At 49.3% G+C, this 15,553-nt stretch overlaps 1 protein-coding gene across 2 annotated transcripts in view; it reads left to right on the forward strand.

Annotated features, from left to right (window-relative positions):
- The first annotated feature begins 1,961 nt into the window (after positions 1-1,961).
- LOC141083071 (receptor-interacting serine/threonine-protein kinase 3-like) overlaps positions 1,962-15,553 on the forward strand; it is a 240,686-nt gene continuing 227,094 nt past the window's right edge. Inside the window, exon 1 of one of the 2 annotated variants that reach the window (XM_073567243.1) lies at positions 1,962-2,259. In XM_073567243.1, coding sequence (XP_073423344.1) covers positions 2,126-2,259 — 134 coding nt within the window. In that variant the 5' untranslated portion in view covers positions 1,962-2,125. The remainder of the gene's footprint in view (positions 2,260-15,553) is intronic. The other variant, XM_073567244.1, reaches the window with a different exon arrangement.

A 15,553-nucleotide genomic window follows, 5' to 3' on the forward strand; every position in this document is an offset into this window, starting at 1 on the left:
AAGACGTCTATTGAAGGAGAACTCACCACCTCTCGTGGCAGTCTGTTCCACTCATTGATCACCCTAACCGTCAAAAAGTTTTTTCTAATATCTAATCTGTGTCTCTTCCCATTCAGTTTCATCCCATTGCTTCTAGTCTTTCCTTGTGCAAATGAGAAAAGACTAGAAGCAATGGGATGAAACTGAATGGGAAGAGACACAGATTAGATATTAGAAAATACTTTTTGACAGTTAGAGTGATCAATGCTCAGATTCAGATCTTGGCAACGAGATCTCATCCCCGAGATCTTGGGAGATGAGATCTCGAGACGAGATTTCGTTGCCGAGATCTGAATTCAAGCATGTGCCGCCTCCAGCGGCCATTTTCCCGGAGGCCACCGCATTGCAGCACTGGATCTCCGGGCTTTCACAAAATGCCATCAGAGCCCCGCTGCCCCACAGAAGAGCACCGCTGTCGCAGCCCCACACAGAAGAAACGCCGCCGCCGCCAACCCACAGAGGAGCACCACTACCGCACCATTGCCACACCAGCCTGGGAAGGTAGGCTGCTTCGCCCTGCAGCATCGGACCGTGACCGCCACCACAGTATCTGTAAGGATATTCCGACTATAAGACGCACCCCCATTTTCCCTAAAAAAAATTTGGGAAAAAGTGCATCTTATAGTTCGAAAAAAATGGTATATCTGTCATAAGTAATTTCCTTGCTTTTGATATGGGCTCACACACTGAGCCTGTATCTTTCTCAGCAGGGAAGTATTCAGTCACTATCTGCCTCTAACAACCTCGGGTGTATTATAGCTCTGCCCTCAGCTGTTAACCTATTAAACGCTGCTGTCAATCTGTGACAGTGGCGTTACCAGTTCACCAGCAGCGGGTCACGTTGTTCTACCACTTCATCATCACTCCCACGACAAGATCATGAGATGCCGATGTACTGCCATGACAGCCAGAGGTCTGCTGAAGACCCCTGAATCTCTCATCATGGTACTCCTGTGAAAACCAATGTTTACAGGAGACCCTGGCTTTTGTTATATACGGCAATGCTGTGACATCACTGTATATAGCACAAGTGATCAGACGATCGCAGCTTCAAGTCCCCTAAGTGCTGTAACAAATAGAGTAACAAGCAAAAAAAGTTTTGAAAAAAAAAAATATATGCAAGTTCAATTCATCCTTCTTTCCCCATTAAAAATTAAGAAAAAATACACATAATTAGTATAGCTGCATTTGTAAAAGTTTGATCTATAAAAATATCAAATAAATTAATGCGATCGGTAAATGCAAAACTAAAAATGCAAAGAAATTGCAGTTTTTCAGCTGCTGCAACGACAGAAAAAAATATAGCAAGAGGCGATTAAAACATTGTATCTACCATAAAATGATATTGATAAGAACATTGATTTGGGGCGCAAAAAACCAGGCTTTCACACGGCTCCATATCCCAAAAATTGAAAGTGTTTCGGCTCTGAGAAAGTTGAGACACCAGCTAAATTTTCTTTATTTTATTTTACAAATTTCTAATATTTTTCATTACCTAAATTATACAAAAACTATACATGTTTGGTATCTGCATAATCGCACTGTCCTGGAGTATCATATTGCTAGGTCAATTTTATTGTAAAATCAATGCTGTAAAGTAAATAAAGGAAAAAAATTGCAGACTTTTTTTTTTGCTATTTTGAGAACTTTATTTTTTTTCCACTTTCCAGTCCATCGTGTGGTAAAATTAATGGTCATTCAAAAGGACAACTGGCTCCGCGAAAAAGCAAGTTCTAAAATGGCTATTTTGACGGAAACTAAAAAAAAATTATTCATCTTGGTATAAGGGCAGGAGAAAACGAAAACAGAAAAAAACTGAAAATCGCCTGGGACTTGAGAAGTTGTTTATATCCCTTCAGTTACTATTATGATATATGCAGACAGGACTGAACAGGCAGATGGGAAAATTTCTGGAATTTCCTAGGCTATTACTACTTTGCTGCACCCAGTTCATTACTCGGCAGCTGCCGCTTTCATTATAACATCTTGCACAAAATAAGAGACCAGGAAACCCAGAGAGGCTCCGTCACAGAATCAGACATGCTGGGCTCTCGTGGGGGTGACACGTCCTCCAGACTCATGTAAGATGCATCTTTTACCAACTGGAGATGTGAAGCATTGGCAGCTGGTGGGTCATGGGGGGTTTGCAGCTGTATATCAAGGATGGAGTGAGAAGCTGAACATGGAAGTAGCGCTAAAGATGGTCCAGGGCTCACGAAGGTGGGTAACATTAATATTACTACTGTCTTGTATCATGGATATTAATCATTACTGTTTGGTGGCCACGTCCAATAATGGAATCGGGACTAACCATAGTCTTCTTCGGATCTGTTGAACTCTTCCCTTATGTTACATGCATAAAGGATGGTGAATGGTGATAGCTAGAGATGAGCGACTTTGCCTTTTTTCGGGTCGAGTCGGGTTTCATGAAACCCGACTTTTGCTAAAGTCGGGTAGAACGAAATCGACCGACTATAGGCAAAAGTCGGAGGCCGACTGAAACACGGAACCCAATGCAAGTCAATGGGGAAGCAAAGTCGGCAGGGAATGGAGGACAGTAAACACACCTACAGTGCCCATTTCAATGCCAAAAACATCAATTCTTATTACTGAAGCTTGTCAACCTTAATTTACTTCCTAATAATAGTTACGCATTGAAAACTGGGGGTTATTTGGCTAAAGTTGTGGGGCGGTTGGGCTGGCTCCAGGTTTTCGTGTGCCCTGGGCCAAAGAGTGTCAGTGCGCCCCTTTAACACATACCACAACTCATGATGCTCCGATACGCCACAGAAACATAGGTATAGTACAATGACACATACTTTACTGCTTACATGACATGACTGATCTATTTTAAATTGTACAATAGCTCAAAAACAGGACAGTATATTACTCCATACAGTGTTATGGCCACCACATTGAGAACCATACAGAATTATGAGCCCCATATATTTCTCCATACCGAATAATTAGTCACATATAATGTTCCATACAGTATATGATGAGCTCCACATAATGCTCCAGTATATGATGGTCCCTATGGACGATGCTCCAGTGTGTTATGGGCCCAAATAATGCTCCATATATAATGGGCCCCATTTCTAATGCTCCAGTGTATAATAGGCCCCTTAGATACTGCTCTAGTGTCTGATCTGCCCCATTTATAATGCTTCAGTATCTGATGGGCCTCATGGATGATGCTCCAGTGTATGATGGGCTCTAATAATGCTCCATATATAATGGGCCCCATTTGTAATGCTCCAATGTATAATGGGCCCCTTAGATGCTGCTCCAGTGTCTGATCTGCCCCATTTATAATGCTCCAGTATCTGATGGGCCTCATGGATGATGCTCCAGTGTATGATAGGCTCTAATAATGCTCCATATATATAATGGGTCCCATTTGTAATGCTCCAGTGTATAATGGGCCCCTTAGATGCTGCTCCAGTGTCTGATCTGCCCCATTTATAATGCTCCTGTATCTGATGGGCCTCATGGATGATGCTCCAGTGTATGATGGGCTCTAATAATGCTCCATATATAATTGGCCCAATTTGTAATGCTCCAGTGTATAATGGGCCCCTTAGATGCTGCTCCAGTGTCTGATCTGCCCCATTTATAATGCTCCAGTATCTGATGGGCCTCATGGATGATGCTCCAGTGTATGATGGGCTCTAATAATGCTCCATATATAATGGGCCCCATTTGTAATGCTGCAGTGTATAATGGGCCCCTTAGATGCTGCTCCAGTGTCTCATCTTCCCCATTTATAATGCTCCAGTATCTGATGGGCCCTATTTTTAATTAACCCAGGCATGTTATGTGAAAAGAGCTCCATGGAGTAATCTGAAGTGTGTGCTGCCACATCCTTCTCTTTTGATGTGGGTGAAGGACACAAGGAAGCCTGCAGTTACGATTCAGTGCTTGCATTTTTTACAACTTCAGAAGAGGAGGCGATAGAGCTGGAGACTGTTTCAGCAATGTAAGCCACAAACAGTTCCTGATACTCCGGATTTAAAAGCGGTCTACCTACTCCCAGAAAAGGGAGAGCTGCACCATGACGCAGGCTCAACACCTCCTGCCTTAGCTGCTATTGTGTTTTTGGCACTACCAGCAGATGCACCACCACCATCATCAGTACCAGGTGGCCCCCCACGCCCACGTCCGCATCCTCTTCCACCATTCTTCCTCATGTTTTGGAAAATGGACCCAAAATACCAGCAGATATATGGTACTGTATCAGAAGAGTACAGCTCTATAGAGTCTATGGATAACAGTAAATCTTTGCATATATTTCAGGAGTCATACACAGATGCTCACAGGCTCAGTATGGATTACCCAATAAAATAACAAGTTGAAAAAGGGTACAGTATCACCAGATACAAGGTATATATAGTATAGTGTAAACATTCTGATTCTCTGTATACATTTCAGGAGGCAGACACAAACGCTCTCAGGCCCAGTGTGGATTACACAAGAATATGAAATGCTGTAAACGGGTAATGTAGCACAAGCATACAGCTGTATACAGTGTTTGGGTAATCTTAAAGTTCCAAATATATTGCCGGAGTAACAGACAGACGTTTACAGGCTCATTATGGATTACACCACAGATGTATACAGTGCTAGCCAAATTGAAAATATCGGTATATATTTCCATAGTCACCCTCAAACGCTCACTCAGTTTGTGTTAGGCGTTGGATTCCTGGCACTGCACAGCGGGAATCCAGAGACAGACATCCTGCGGTCTCCCATTCTTCCTCGACCGCTCCGGGTGTTGCTCAGCAAACACGGCGAGCCAGGCTTGCTGCTCAGACTCGCTCTGACAGCCTGGATGTTGCTCCCACCTCTGGTGCACCAATGGCAGCGCAACCTGCTTTGCAGGGAACCGCTCCTGAGGCTAAGTCCTCATGCCGTGCTACTGGGCATGTCCGCAACTTGACCTCTCACTGGAGAGCAGGGGTCACATGCTCAGGTCCTGCGTCGGATCTGATTGGTCCTTCCCAAGCTAATGGAGGGTCCCGGAAGCGCATCGCTATAAAAAGCCCGCAGGGCGGCTCGGCGATGCACTAGTGTAGACTTATCTTGCTATGTGTGTGAATGGTGACAGATGCATGGACTGGTGGCTGACTCATTATGAAACCCCTTCCCTCGGTTAATACGATTGGTGACAGAGTGTGTTCTTAGGTCAGTACCAGGTAGTGGCAAGCTACGCCACAGTGCTCCCTCGCCTACACTAGCGTCCGTCGGTGCCAGGTTCTCGGCGCCGACGCTTGCGGCTTTAGTTGCCGCTGCGCTGCATTAACAGCAGCTATTGGTGTTCGCGGCTGCGACGCCACAGGCTGACTCCTGTGACCTTAACAGGGCCAGCGCCGTTGCATATAATTCTTGCAAGTGACTCTGTGTCTGAACAGAGCCGCTCCTAGTCTTCGGGTGAAGTTAACCCGTGCGCACTACGTTACCTTCTGGTGCATCTGCCATTACCCAGCAGCGGTCTTACCAACTACCGCATGGTGGACCCCGGGCGGCGAATGTACCTCTTATTATTTTGTATCTGGTGCATTCCGCCGACCATAACATTACACTAGCGCCAGGGTCTGGCTGACAATGGCAGACGTGCAGCAGCTGCAGCGCTACATTCGGCAGCTGGAGAGCAGGTTGGCGGCTATCGAGAGCACCAACTCAGCTGCGAATGCTGCGCTAGCTGCCACCCAGACGGTCGCTGAGGCCGTCTCACGTCTGCCCACACTCTTGCCCTCGCCGACAATCTCTTCCCTCCCGCTCCCCGATAAGTTTTCGGGTGAAAGCGCCACCTGTAGGGGATTCGTCAGCCAGTGCTCCATTCACCTGGAGTTGCTGGCTGCACGGTTTCCTACAGAGCGGGCTAAGGTGGGCTTCATTGTCTCCTTATTGTCTGGCCGGGCATTGCAGTGGGCCACGCCATTGTGGGAACGTGATGATCCCGTGGTTCAGGGGCCTGCTCAGTTCCTCGCGGTTCTGAAGCAGGTCTTCTTAGGACCACGGGTCACGCACGATATGGCTCTCCAACTGTTGTCGTTAACACAAGGGTCACTCTCGGTTAGCCTGTATGCTGTCCGGTTTCGGACATTGGCTTCCGAACTGGAGTGGACGGACAAAGTATTAGTCCCAGTGTTCTGGAGAAGCCTAGCTGAGCACTTCAAGGATGCTCTAGCTACCCGAGATATTCCCACAACTCTGGAGGAATTGATCGCCGTCTCCACCCGTATTGATCTCCGGTTCACGGAGCGCAGGTTGGAGAGGACTCAATCCAGACGTAAAATTAACCTGGCTCCCACCTTTACCGAACCGCTGAGCCATTCCGCACAGGAGTCTCCCTCCACCGAGCCCATGGAGGTATCTTGCACCGGCACTAAGTCACGTCAGGTGCGGGGCTCCGTGCGCTGTTATCACTGCCGACACTTTGGCCACTCGGCTGGCACATGTTCTCAGCGGCTGAAGGGACGACCCCTTTCCATGGTTGTAGGTGGTGGCCAGTCCCAGATGGAGTCCTTTTCGCCTAAGCCGGTATTCCGGGGTACCTTAGATAACGGTTCCTCCACCTGGGAGGCAGAGGTCACTCTGGATTCCGGGGCCGAGGGGAACTTTATGTCCTCGAGTTTTGCCCAGAGTCACACTATCCCTCTGGTATTACTCCCACAACCTCTGACCATCAGGGTGGTGGATGGGGCACCATTGCCGTCTCAAGTGACCCATCAGACGGTCCCACTCTGTCTCACCATGTCCCCCTCACATCGGAAGACCCTGTCCTTGCTTATTATGCCTCATGGCATCGATTAGGTACTCCTTGGGGTTCCCTGGCTTCGTTGTCACTCCCCTCACATTGATTGGGCTTTGGGGAGAATATTGGGCTGGAGCAAGGACTGCGAGGGTAGGTGTCTCAGGGACAGTCTTCAGGTAGCGTCTACGGAGCTGCCTACAGATCTCTCCACGCTCCCTGAACCTTACCATCAATATGCGGACGTCTTTTCTAAGAAATCCGCGGAGACACTCCTGCCGCACCGTCCCTATGACTGCCCGATTGACCTCCTGCCAGGCACAGAACCTCCTCGAGGTTGTGTTTACCCATTATCTCTCCCGGAGACGGAGGCAATGTCCCAATACATCCGGGAGAACCTGGCACGGGGCTTTATCAGGAAGTCAGTGTCACCGGCCGGGGCAGGCTTCTTCTTCGTTCAGAAGAAGAGTGGAGAGTTACGCCCTAGCATCGACTACCGGGGTCTCAATGCCATCACGGTAAAGAATAAGTACCCTCTCCTGTTGATCTCCGAGTTGTTCGACAGGTTGCGTGGGGCGCGACTCTTTACTAAGCTAGATCTACGAGGGTCATACAACCTGATCCGTATTCGCGAGGGAGACGAGTGGAAGACAGCTTTTAATACTCGGGATGGCCATTATGAATATCTGGTCATGCCCTTCGGCCTTTGTAATGCGCCTGCTGTCTTCCAGGACTTCGTCAACGACGTCTTCCGTGACATGCTTTCTACCTCGGTGGTGGTCTATCTGGATGACATCCTCATCTTTTCGCCAGATTTCCCCACTCACCGGAAAGATGTCTGCAGGGCATTTGACCGCCTACAGGCGAATTCACTGTTCGCCAAGCTGGAGAAGTGTCAGTTCGAGCAGGAGTCCTTGCCATTTCTGGGCTATGTCATGTCGGCCCAGGGGTTGGCTATGGATCTGGCCAAACTGCAAGCGGTTATGGACTGGCAGGAACCCCATTCTCTTAAAGCGGTGCAGCGCTTTTTAGGGTTCGTTAACTATTACCGCCAGTTTATACTCCACTTCTCCACCCTGGTAGCTCCTTTGGTTGCTCTCACGAAAAAAGGAGCTAATCCTAAGGCGTGGACCGAACAGGTTTCTAAGGCCTTTTCCTCCATAAAGTGCCACTTTGCAGGCGCTCCCATTTTACACCGTCCCGATGTGGAAAAGCCATTTATCCTTGAGGTAGACGCTTCTTCCGTCGGTGCAGGAGCAGTCCTTTACCAAAAGGATGCTCAAGATCGGAAGCATCCCTGCTTCTTCTATTCTAAGACCTTCTCACCGGTGGAGAAAAATTACTCCATCGGCGACAGGGAGCTGCTGGCCATGAAATTGGCTTTTTCCGAGTGGAGACATCTCCTGGAGGGAGCCCGGTTCCCCTTTCAGGTCTTCACGGACCATAAAAACCTGGTCTATCTTCAGACGGCCCAACGCCTAAATTCCCGTCAGGCCAGGTGGTCGCTCTTCTTGTCTCGCTTCCGCTTCACCCTACAGTACCTCTCCGGGGAGAAGAATGTCCAAGCAGATGCCCTCTCACACTCGGTAGTCTCAGCGGAGGAGGGAGAAGCGGAGCCTCGGTTAATTCTCCCTCCGGAGAGTTTTACGACCGTGGCTCCTATCGCTCTCGAGTCGGTACCGCCAGGCAAGACCTTGGTGCCCCCTCGGCTACGGCCGGAGGTTCTTGCCTGGGCACATGCCTCCAGCCTAGGTGGCCATTTTGGTAATAAACGGACCACCGAACTCCTGGCAAGGTCATATTGGTGGCCACATATGGCTCGAGACGTCAAGGCATATGTGAAAGCATGCGTGTCGTGTGCCCGGAACAGGCCCTCTAGACAGAGGCCGGCGGGGCTCTTGTTTCCCCTGCCAGTAGTGGATAGACCATGGGAAATGGTGGGCATGGACTTTATAGTTGGCCTGCCCAAGTCCAGTGGCAGCACGGTCATCTGGGTGGTTACTGACCATTTTTCCAAAATGGTACATCTGGTGCCACTTGCACGCCTACCCTCCGCCCGAGGTCTGGCCGTCCTGTTCATTAAGCATGTATTCCGTTTACATGGTATGCCGGACAAAATCGTAAGTGACCGAGGTCCCCAGTTTGCGTCTCGTTTTTGGAGGGAGCTCTGCAGCTTACTCAGCATCGAGCTAAATCTGTCTTCCGCCTACCATCCCGAGACGAATGGCTTGGTCGAAAGGGCCAATCAGACCTTGGTCACCTATCTACGATATTTTGTCTCTGCCAAGCAGGATGACTGGGCATCCTTGCTGCCTTGGGCTGAGTTTGCCCTAAACAATGCGGTGGCCGATTCCACTGGTCAGACGCCTTTTCTCCTAAATTATAGTCAACACCCTTGCGTCCCTGTCCCAATGCCGGTGTCCTCCACTAACTCCAGGGTGGCAGACTGGGCAGTGGAGGCCAGGGACATTTGGGATCGCACGCAGGATGCTATCCGAGCATCTAAAGAAAGGATGAGGGCATCCGCCGACACGCATCGGCGACCCGCAACAAGCTTCTCCCCTGGCGACATGGTGTGGCTCTCCACCCGGAATATCAAACTGCGGGTCGAGTCTCCCAAATTCGCACCACGTTACATTGGACCGTTCGAGGTCCTCGAGTGACTTAGCTCAGTGGTCTACCGCCTGGCTCTTCCTCCACATTTGGCCATATCGGACGTGTTTCATGTGTCCCTCCTCAAACCAGTTCACATGGTCCGGTTTTCTGAGCCATCCACCGGGTCATCAGACTTATCGTCTGACGAGTTTGAGGTTAACGCCATCGTGGGGCGCAGGTTTGTCCGTGGCAAAAGGTTTTATTTGGTGGACTGGAAGGGTCATGGTCCCAAGGCTTGGACCTGGGAGCCAGTGGAGAACATTCATGCACCACTCCTGATCGCAGCTTTTGAGCGCAGTCAGGCTCAGAGGGGAGGGGGTAATGTTAGTCGTCAGATTCCTGGCACTGCACAGTGGGAATCCAGAGCCAGACATCCTGCGGTCTCCCATTCTTCCTCGACTGCTCCGGGTGTTGCTCAGCAAACACGGTGAGCCAGGCTTGCTGCTCAGACTCACTCTGACAGCCTGGATGTTGCTGCCACCTCTGGTGCAGCAATGGCAGCGCAACCTGCTTTGCAGGGAACCGCTCCTGAGGCTAAGTCCTCATGCCGTGCTACTGGGCATGCCCGCAACTTGACCTCTCACTGGAGAGCAGGGGTCACATGCTCAGGTCCTGCGTCGGATCTGATTGGTCCTTCCCAAGCTAATGGAGGGTCCCGGAAGCGCATCGCTATAAAAAGCCCGCAGGGCGGCTCAGCGATGCGCTAGTGTAGACTTATCTTGCTATGTGTGTGAATGGTGACGGATGCATGGACTGGTGGCTGACTCATTATGAAACCCCTTCCCTCGGTTAATACGATTGGTGACAGAGTATGTTCTCAGGTCAGTACCAGGTAGTGGCAAGCTATGCCACAGTGCTCCCTCGCCTACACTAACGTCCGTCGGTGCCCGGTTCTCGGCGCTGACGCTTGCGGCTTTAGTTGCCGCTGCGCTGCATTAACAGCAGCTATTGGTGTTCGCGGCTGCGACGCCACGCGCTGACTCCTGTGACCTTAATAGGGCCAGCGCCGTGGCATATAATTCTTGCAAGCGACTCTGTGTCTGAACAGAGCCGCTCCTAGCTTTCGGGTGAAGTTAACCCGTGCTGTTATGATTGAGTCACCGTAGGAGGCAAAAACAGAACTGCTAGCTAAGTCCAGAAAACCAGAGAAGTTGGCAGCTATCGGATTGCAGACCCCTGATCCTATCACAACAACTAACAGTAGCCGTGGGGGGTTCCTACGATGCCCTAGACCCCTCGATCACAGCCGGAGAATTAAATAGGCCTAAAGAAAGAAAGAGGAAATGTAAACTGCCCCAAAGCAGACCCCAAAGCCATAGGCAGCCCCCAAAATATACTGACGGTGAAGCAAGATGAAAACACTAACACAGACAGAAAGATAGACTGAGCAAAGACGGGGCCCAAACTACCTAGATAGGAAAGGACAGGAAGGCTGCTGTCTGCAATCCGTGAAAAACCCTATGAAAATAGGAGCCAACAGACTGACAGTGAAAAAGGCCCTGAAGACGCTAGGCTTCAAAAAAGCTATGTCTGAAGACAGAGCAACCGGCAAAAGGAGATTCAGCTCATCCCAGCAGGGAATGGCAGAATCCAGAAAAGCAAGGAAAACAAAAACAAAACATAAATGGAAACAGGCAAAGCAGAAAACTTAGCTTTAGGGAAGCAGGAATCAGACTGGTGTCCTAGAAGTCCACAGAGAAATCACCCGCAGGGCAGAAGGGCGTCAGCAGCCTTATATCCAGTCAGTGACTCCACTCAGCCAGTCATCCTCATTAGTCTCAGGTGCCTGATAATCAGGCTCATTACCTTCCTTTACCAGAATAGGGAGTTCACCAGACCTCAGTGACGAAGGGGAAAATGAACTCACAACACCGTGCGCACTACGTTACCTTCTGGTGCATCTGCCATTATCCAGCAGCGGTCTTACCAACTACCGCACGGTGGACCCCGGGCGGCGAACGCACCTCTTATTATTTTATATCTGGTTCGTTCCGCCGACCATAACAGTTTGGTTTTGACCATAATAAAAAATGTTGTTAAGAAGGTCCTGGATAACAAGATAGCAAGTATATATATTTTAGGGTACAATTGAAATCTCCGAATAAATAGTCCCGTAGTCACTCTCAGACACTTACACAGTATGGATTTGACCGTAATGCTAAATGTCGAACAAAGGTACTGGATAGCAAGATACAAGCTGTATCGAGTATAGTGTAAAAATTGGTATCTCCGATTCACCATATATATAGAAGGCGTAACCCACACACTCTCACTCACTATGGATGATGTAGCCTGTAGTGAGAAGCAGAGGTTTATTGTAGTGTAAGTGTGAAACCGCTAAGATAAAGAGAAAGGGTGCAGTGTTTTAGCTTGCCCATTGGAGGACAGTGGAGAGTGTAGGAGTGGAACTGACTAACTGCCATTGGTCAGAGAAACTGTCAGGTGATGGTGGGCGGAGTTAACATAATTGGAAGTATAAAAGGCTGAGTGAAGGTTCTGGAAGAGTCAGTCAGCGAAGGGGGCACAGTAAAGAGGAAGTTCTGCTGAGGAAATAGAGATAGTGGAAAGGCTCCAGAGAGGACTTACAGTTGAGGCGGTCACGGGGGGGTGGCCTAGAGGATGGTAGCCGCAGACAAAGACAGCCTGGGGAAATCATACGGATGGTGTGCTCAGACTGGTGCAGCGCTGTGGTGGATGGGCCTAGGGCAGCCACAGTGGAAGAGCCACAGAGGACGCCACGATTATAGTAACAAAGGAAGTGAAGGTACCGGGGCATGTGTACAGAGAAATGTGAAACGGCTGTGATGAATTGCTGTTGCCGACAGAATGATGGGCAATAAAAATGTACCTGTTCAATACAAACTCTGTCTCAGTCTCGTGTTTGTCTGTGGCAAGAAGAGGGTCCCCCCCCAGTTGGTTATCCTACAGATGATACCTTAATACAAATTTTTGAACCAAAGTACTGTATCATCACATACCAGGTGTATCCAGTCTAGGGTTACATTTCCGTCTATACTTACGGAGTCAGACACAGACGCTCACAGGTTCACTATGTATTACACCAGAATTAAAAAAGTAGAAAAAGGGAAAGGTATTCAAAGCGTACACCAGTATACAGTGTTGTGGTACTTTTAAATCTTCGTATATATTTCAATCTCAGTAAGCCAGTCCAGACTCTCCGCTACTGGAAACTACATGGATTCAAGTATAGACGGAAAGTCGAGTGTTAGCAGAAATTTTGCAATTACTCATCGCGGGAAAACATCCCGGTAGATGTTGCAGAGGCGATGCAGACCCTCAATTACTGTGTCTGTGGAGAAAGTGAAAAAGGTTCTTTGTGAAGAAAGGATTGCTTTATCGCAGTAGCGTGGATCACATCACTGTTATTCGTCTCCATCAAATTGTGATCACAGGGAGTGATGTACCCATGGTCCTCACTGCCTATCATGATGTGTCTGGTCATTTTGGAGTGCAAAAGACAGAAGCCACAGGCCGTAGGCGATTCTATTGGATTGGCATGAGAGGAGACATTGAAAAATGGTGGCAGGAATGTCACACGTCTGTGACTATCACAACTGTGAAAGGTAATCATAAACCACTACTGCATCTGCTTGTAAGTTGACGTCCATTTCAAATGGTAGCCATTGATCATCTGAAGGTAGAGGCCAGCAGGACAGGCCATAGCTGCATCTTAACCATCATTGATCAATACACCAAATTTCGAGTGGCCGTCCCTGTGAAGGATTTAACTGCCCAGACTACACAGCGGTGGAGCAGGGAGAGGTAAGCATTGCAACTTGCAAGTGCTGTGGCCATGAACAAGCAGGGGGGCACAAGCGTGGTTGACAGTACTGGCATAGGGCCCCTCATAGTACGCTGGTGTGTCTGATGGCGAGTGGGCCCTCCCATAGTCAGAGACACTGTATTGTACTATGAGGGGCACTGTGCCATTGCCGTTGGCAATCAGTGGGCCCATCCACCTGTTGAGAGCAACGGCACTTCCCCGGGCGTGCCAGGTCTTGACCCCAGCCATTGGGGGAGGGGTGGCCAGCCCAGTTAGGGAGATTTAAAAATTGGCATATGCTGATGTGTTGGCTGGACATTCAGCTGCTGCAAAGGGCGTAATTGGGCAAGTCTGAGGAGGAGGAGTAAAAAAGCGAGGCAGTTTTCTGGTAACCTATGTGTCATCATGGGAAGGTGGGACAAAATCCTTTGAAACCCATGCATGGTTCATTTTAATGACGGTTAGATCATCAACATTTTAGGTCGACAGACATGTCCTTTTTTCTGTCAGGATTGATCCAGCAGCACTGAAGACTCTTTCAGATAACACACTAGCAGCAGGGCAAGCGAGCTCCTGTAAGGCATATTGTGCTAATTCAGGCCAGGCATCCAGTTTAGAGGCCCAATAGTCAAAGGGAAATGACCTGTGAGGGAGACCATCGATATGGGAGGAAAAGTTGTTTGTAACCATAGTTGACAACTGCTGCCTCCTGTCACTTTTAATCAATGCAGTATTAGCAGTCGTGTGAGCGGTACTTGAGAAATCATTCCACAACATGGTCATTAAACCCCTGTCTCCAACGCCACTTCTGCTGTGTGCACCACGAACACCACTTCCATTGTGCCCATTACGGCTCGTGGGAGAACCAGCACTGCTGCTGTGTGCTGGGAAAGCCTCAAACAAACAGTTTACCAGAGTTGCTTGTTTGTTTGCCAATATTATCTCTAGGTTCTCCTGTGGCATGATGTTGTGTAATTTGACTTTATAGCGTGGATCGAGGATGCTGGCCAGCCAGTAGTCGTCATCCCTCATCATTTTGGCAATGCGGGGGTCCCTTTTTAGGATCCAAAAGACATAATCGCACATGTGGGCCAATGTTCCAGGTGTCAATGATGCATTGCCAGTGGTGGGTGGAGGAGCAGTTTCTGGCAAATCCACATCCCTACAGTCACGCACAAACACTGTACCTGACCTTGGACCGCCAACATTTTCTCTTGCCCCCTGAGAAGCCTCCTCCTGCCCAAAATAATCATCCCCCCATCCTCCTCCTCTTCTTCCTCCACCTCGTCCAGGACAGTTCCCTGACCAGACAATGGCTGCCTGTCATCAAGGCTTCTCTCCTCCTCCTCCTCTGCTGCAGACGCCTGATCCTTAATGTGCGTCAAACTTTGCATGAGCAGACGCATAAGTGGGATGCTCATGCTTGTGATGGCGTCGTCTGCGCTTACCAGCCGTGTGCATTCCTCAAAACACTGAAGGACTTTACAGAGGTCTTTCAGCTTTGACCACTGCACGCCCGACAATTCCATGTCTTCCCTCAAACTGCCTGTATCCTCACACAAATGCGTTACAGCCTGCCTCTGTTCGCACAGCCTCTCAACCATGTGCAGGGTGGAGTTCCACCTTGTTGCAACGTCTATGATTAGGCGATGCTTGGGGAGGTGGAGCAATCGCTGCAGCTTCTGCATACGACTGGAGTGTACGGCTGAGTGACGGATGTGCGAGCACAGTCTTCGCACCTTATGGAGCAGGGATGTTAACTCCGGATAATTATTAAGGAAGCACTGCACCACCAGGTTCAAAGTGTGAGCCGGGCAAGGTATGTGTGTGAGTTTTGCATGGGCTATGGCTGCCACAAAATTACGGCCGCTATCACTGACTACCTTGCCTGCCTCAAGATGTAGACTGCTCAGCCATGACTCAATTTGTCGCTGCAAGTAGTCGGCCAGTACCTCCGCGGTGTGTCTGTTGTAGCCCAAAGACATCATCTTTAACACAGCCTGCTGACGCTTACCACTAACTGTTCGATAGTGGGACACCTCGTGTGCAACACTGCCAGCTGCGGATGTAGTGCGCATGCAACTGCACTCTGTGGACGAGCTTTCGCTGATAGAGGAGGAGGAGGAGGATCGAAAGCCTACAGCCAACTGTTTCCTATACCGTGGGCTAGGCAGCACTGTTCCACTGCCGCTGTCCCCAGTGGAGCCTGCATCCACCACTTTAACTCAGTGCGCAGTGATGGACACGTAACGGCCCTGGCCATGCCTACTGGTCCATGCATCTGTTGTGAGGTGCACCTTTCTACTCACTGACTGCTTTAG

Source organism: Dendrobates tinctorius, unplaced genomic scaffold (assembly GCF_039654945.1).
Source record: "Dendrobates tinctorius isolate UK_male_01 unplaced genomic scaffold, ASM3965494v1 ptg000019l, whole genome shotgun sequence".
In the NCBI taxonomy this organism is placed as follows: domain Eukaryota; kingdom Metazoa; phylum Chordata; class Amphibia; order Anura; family Dendrobatidae; genus Dendrobates; species Dendrobates tinctorius.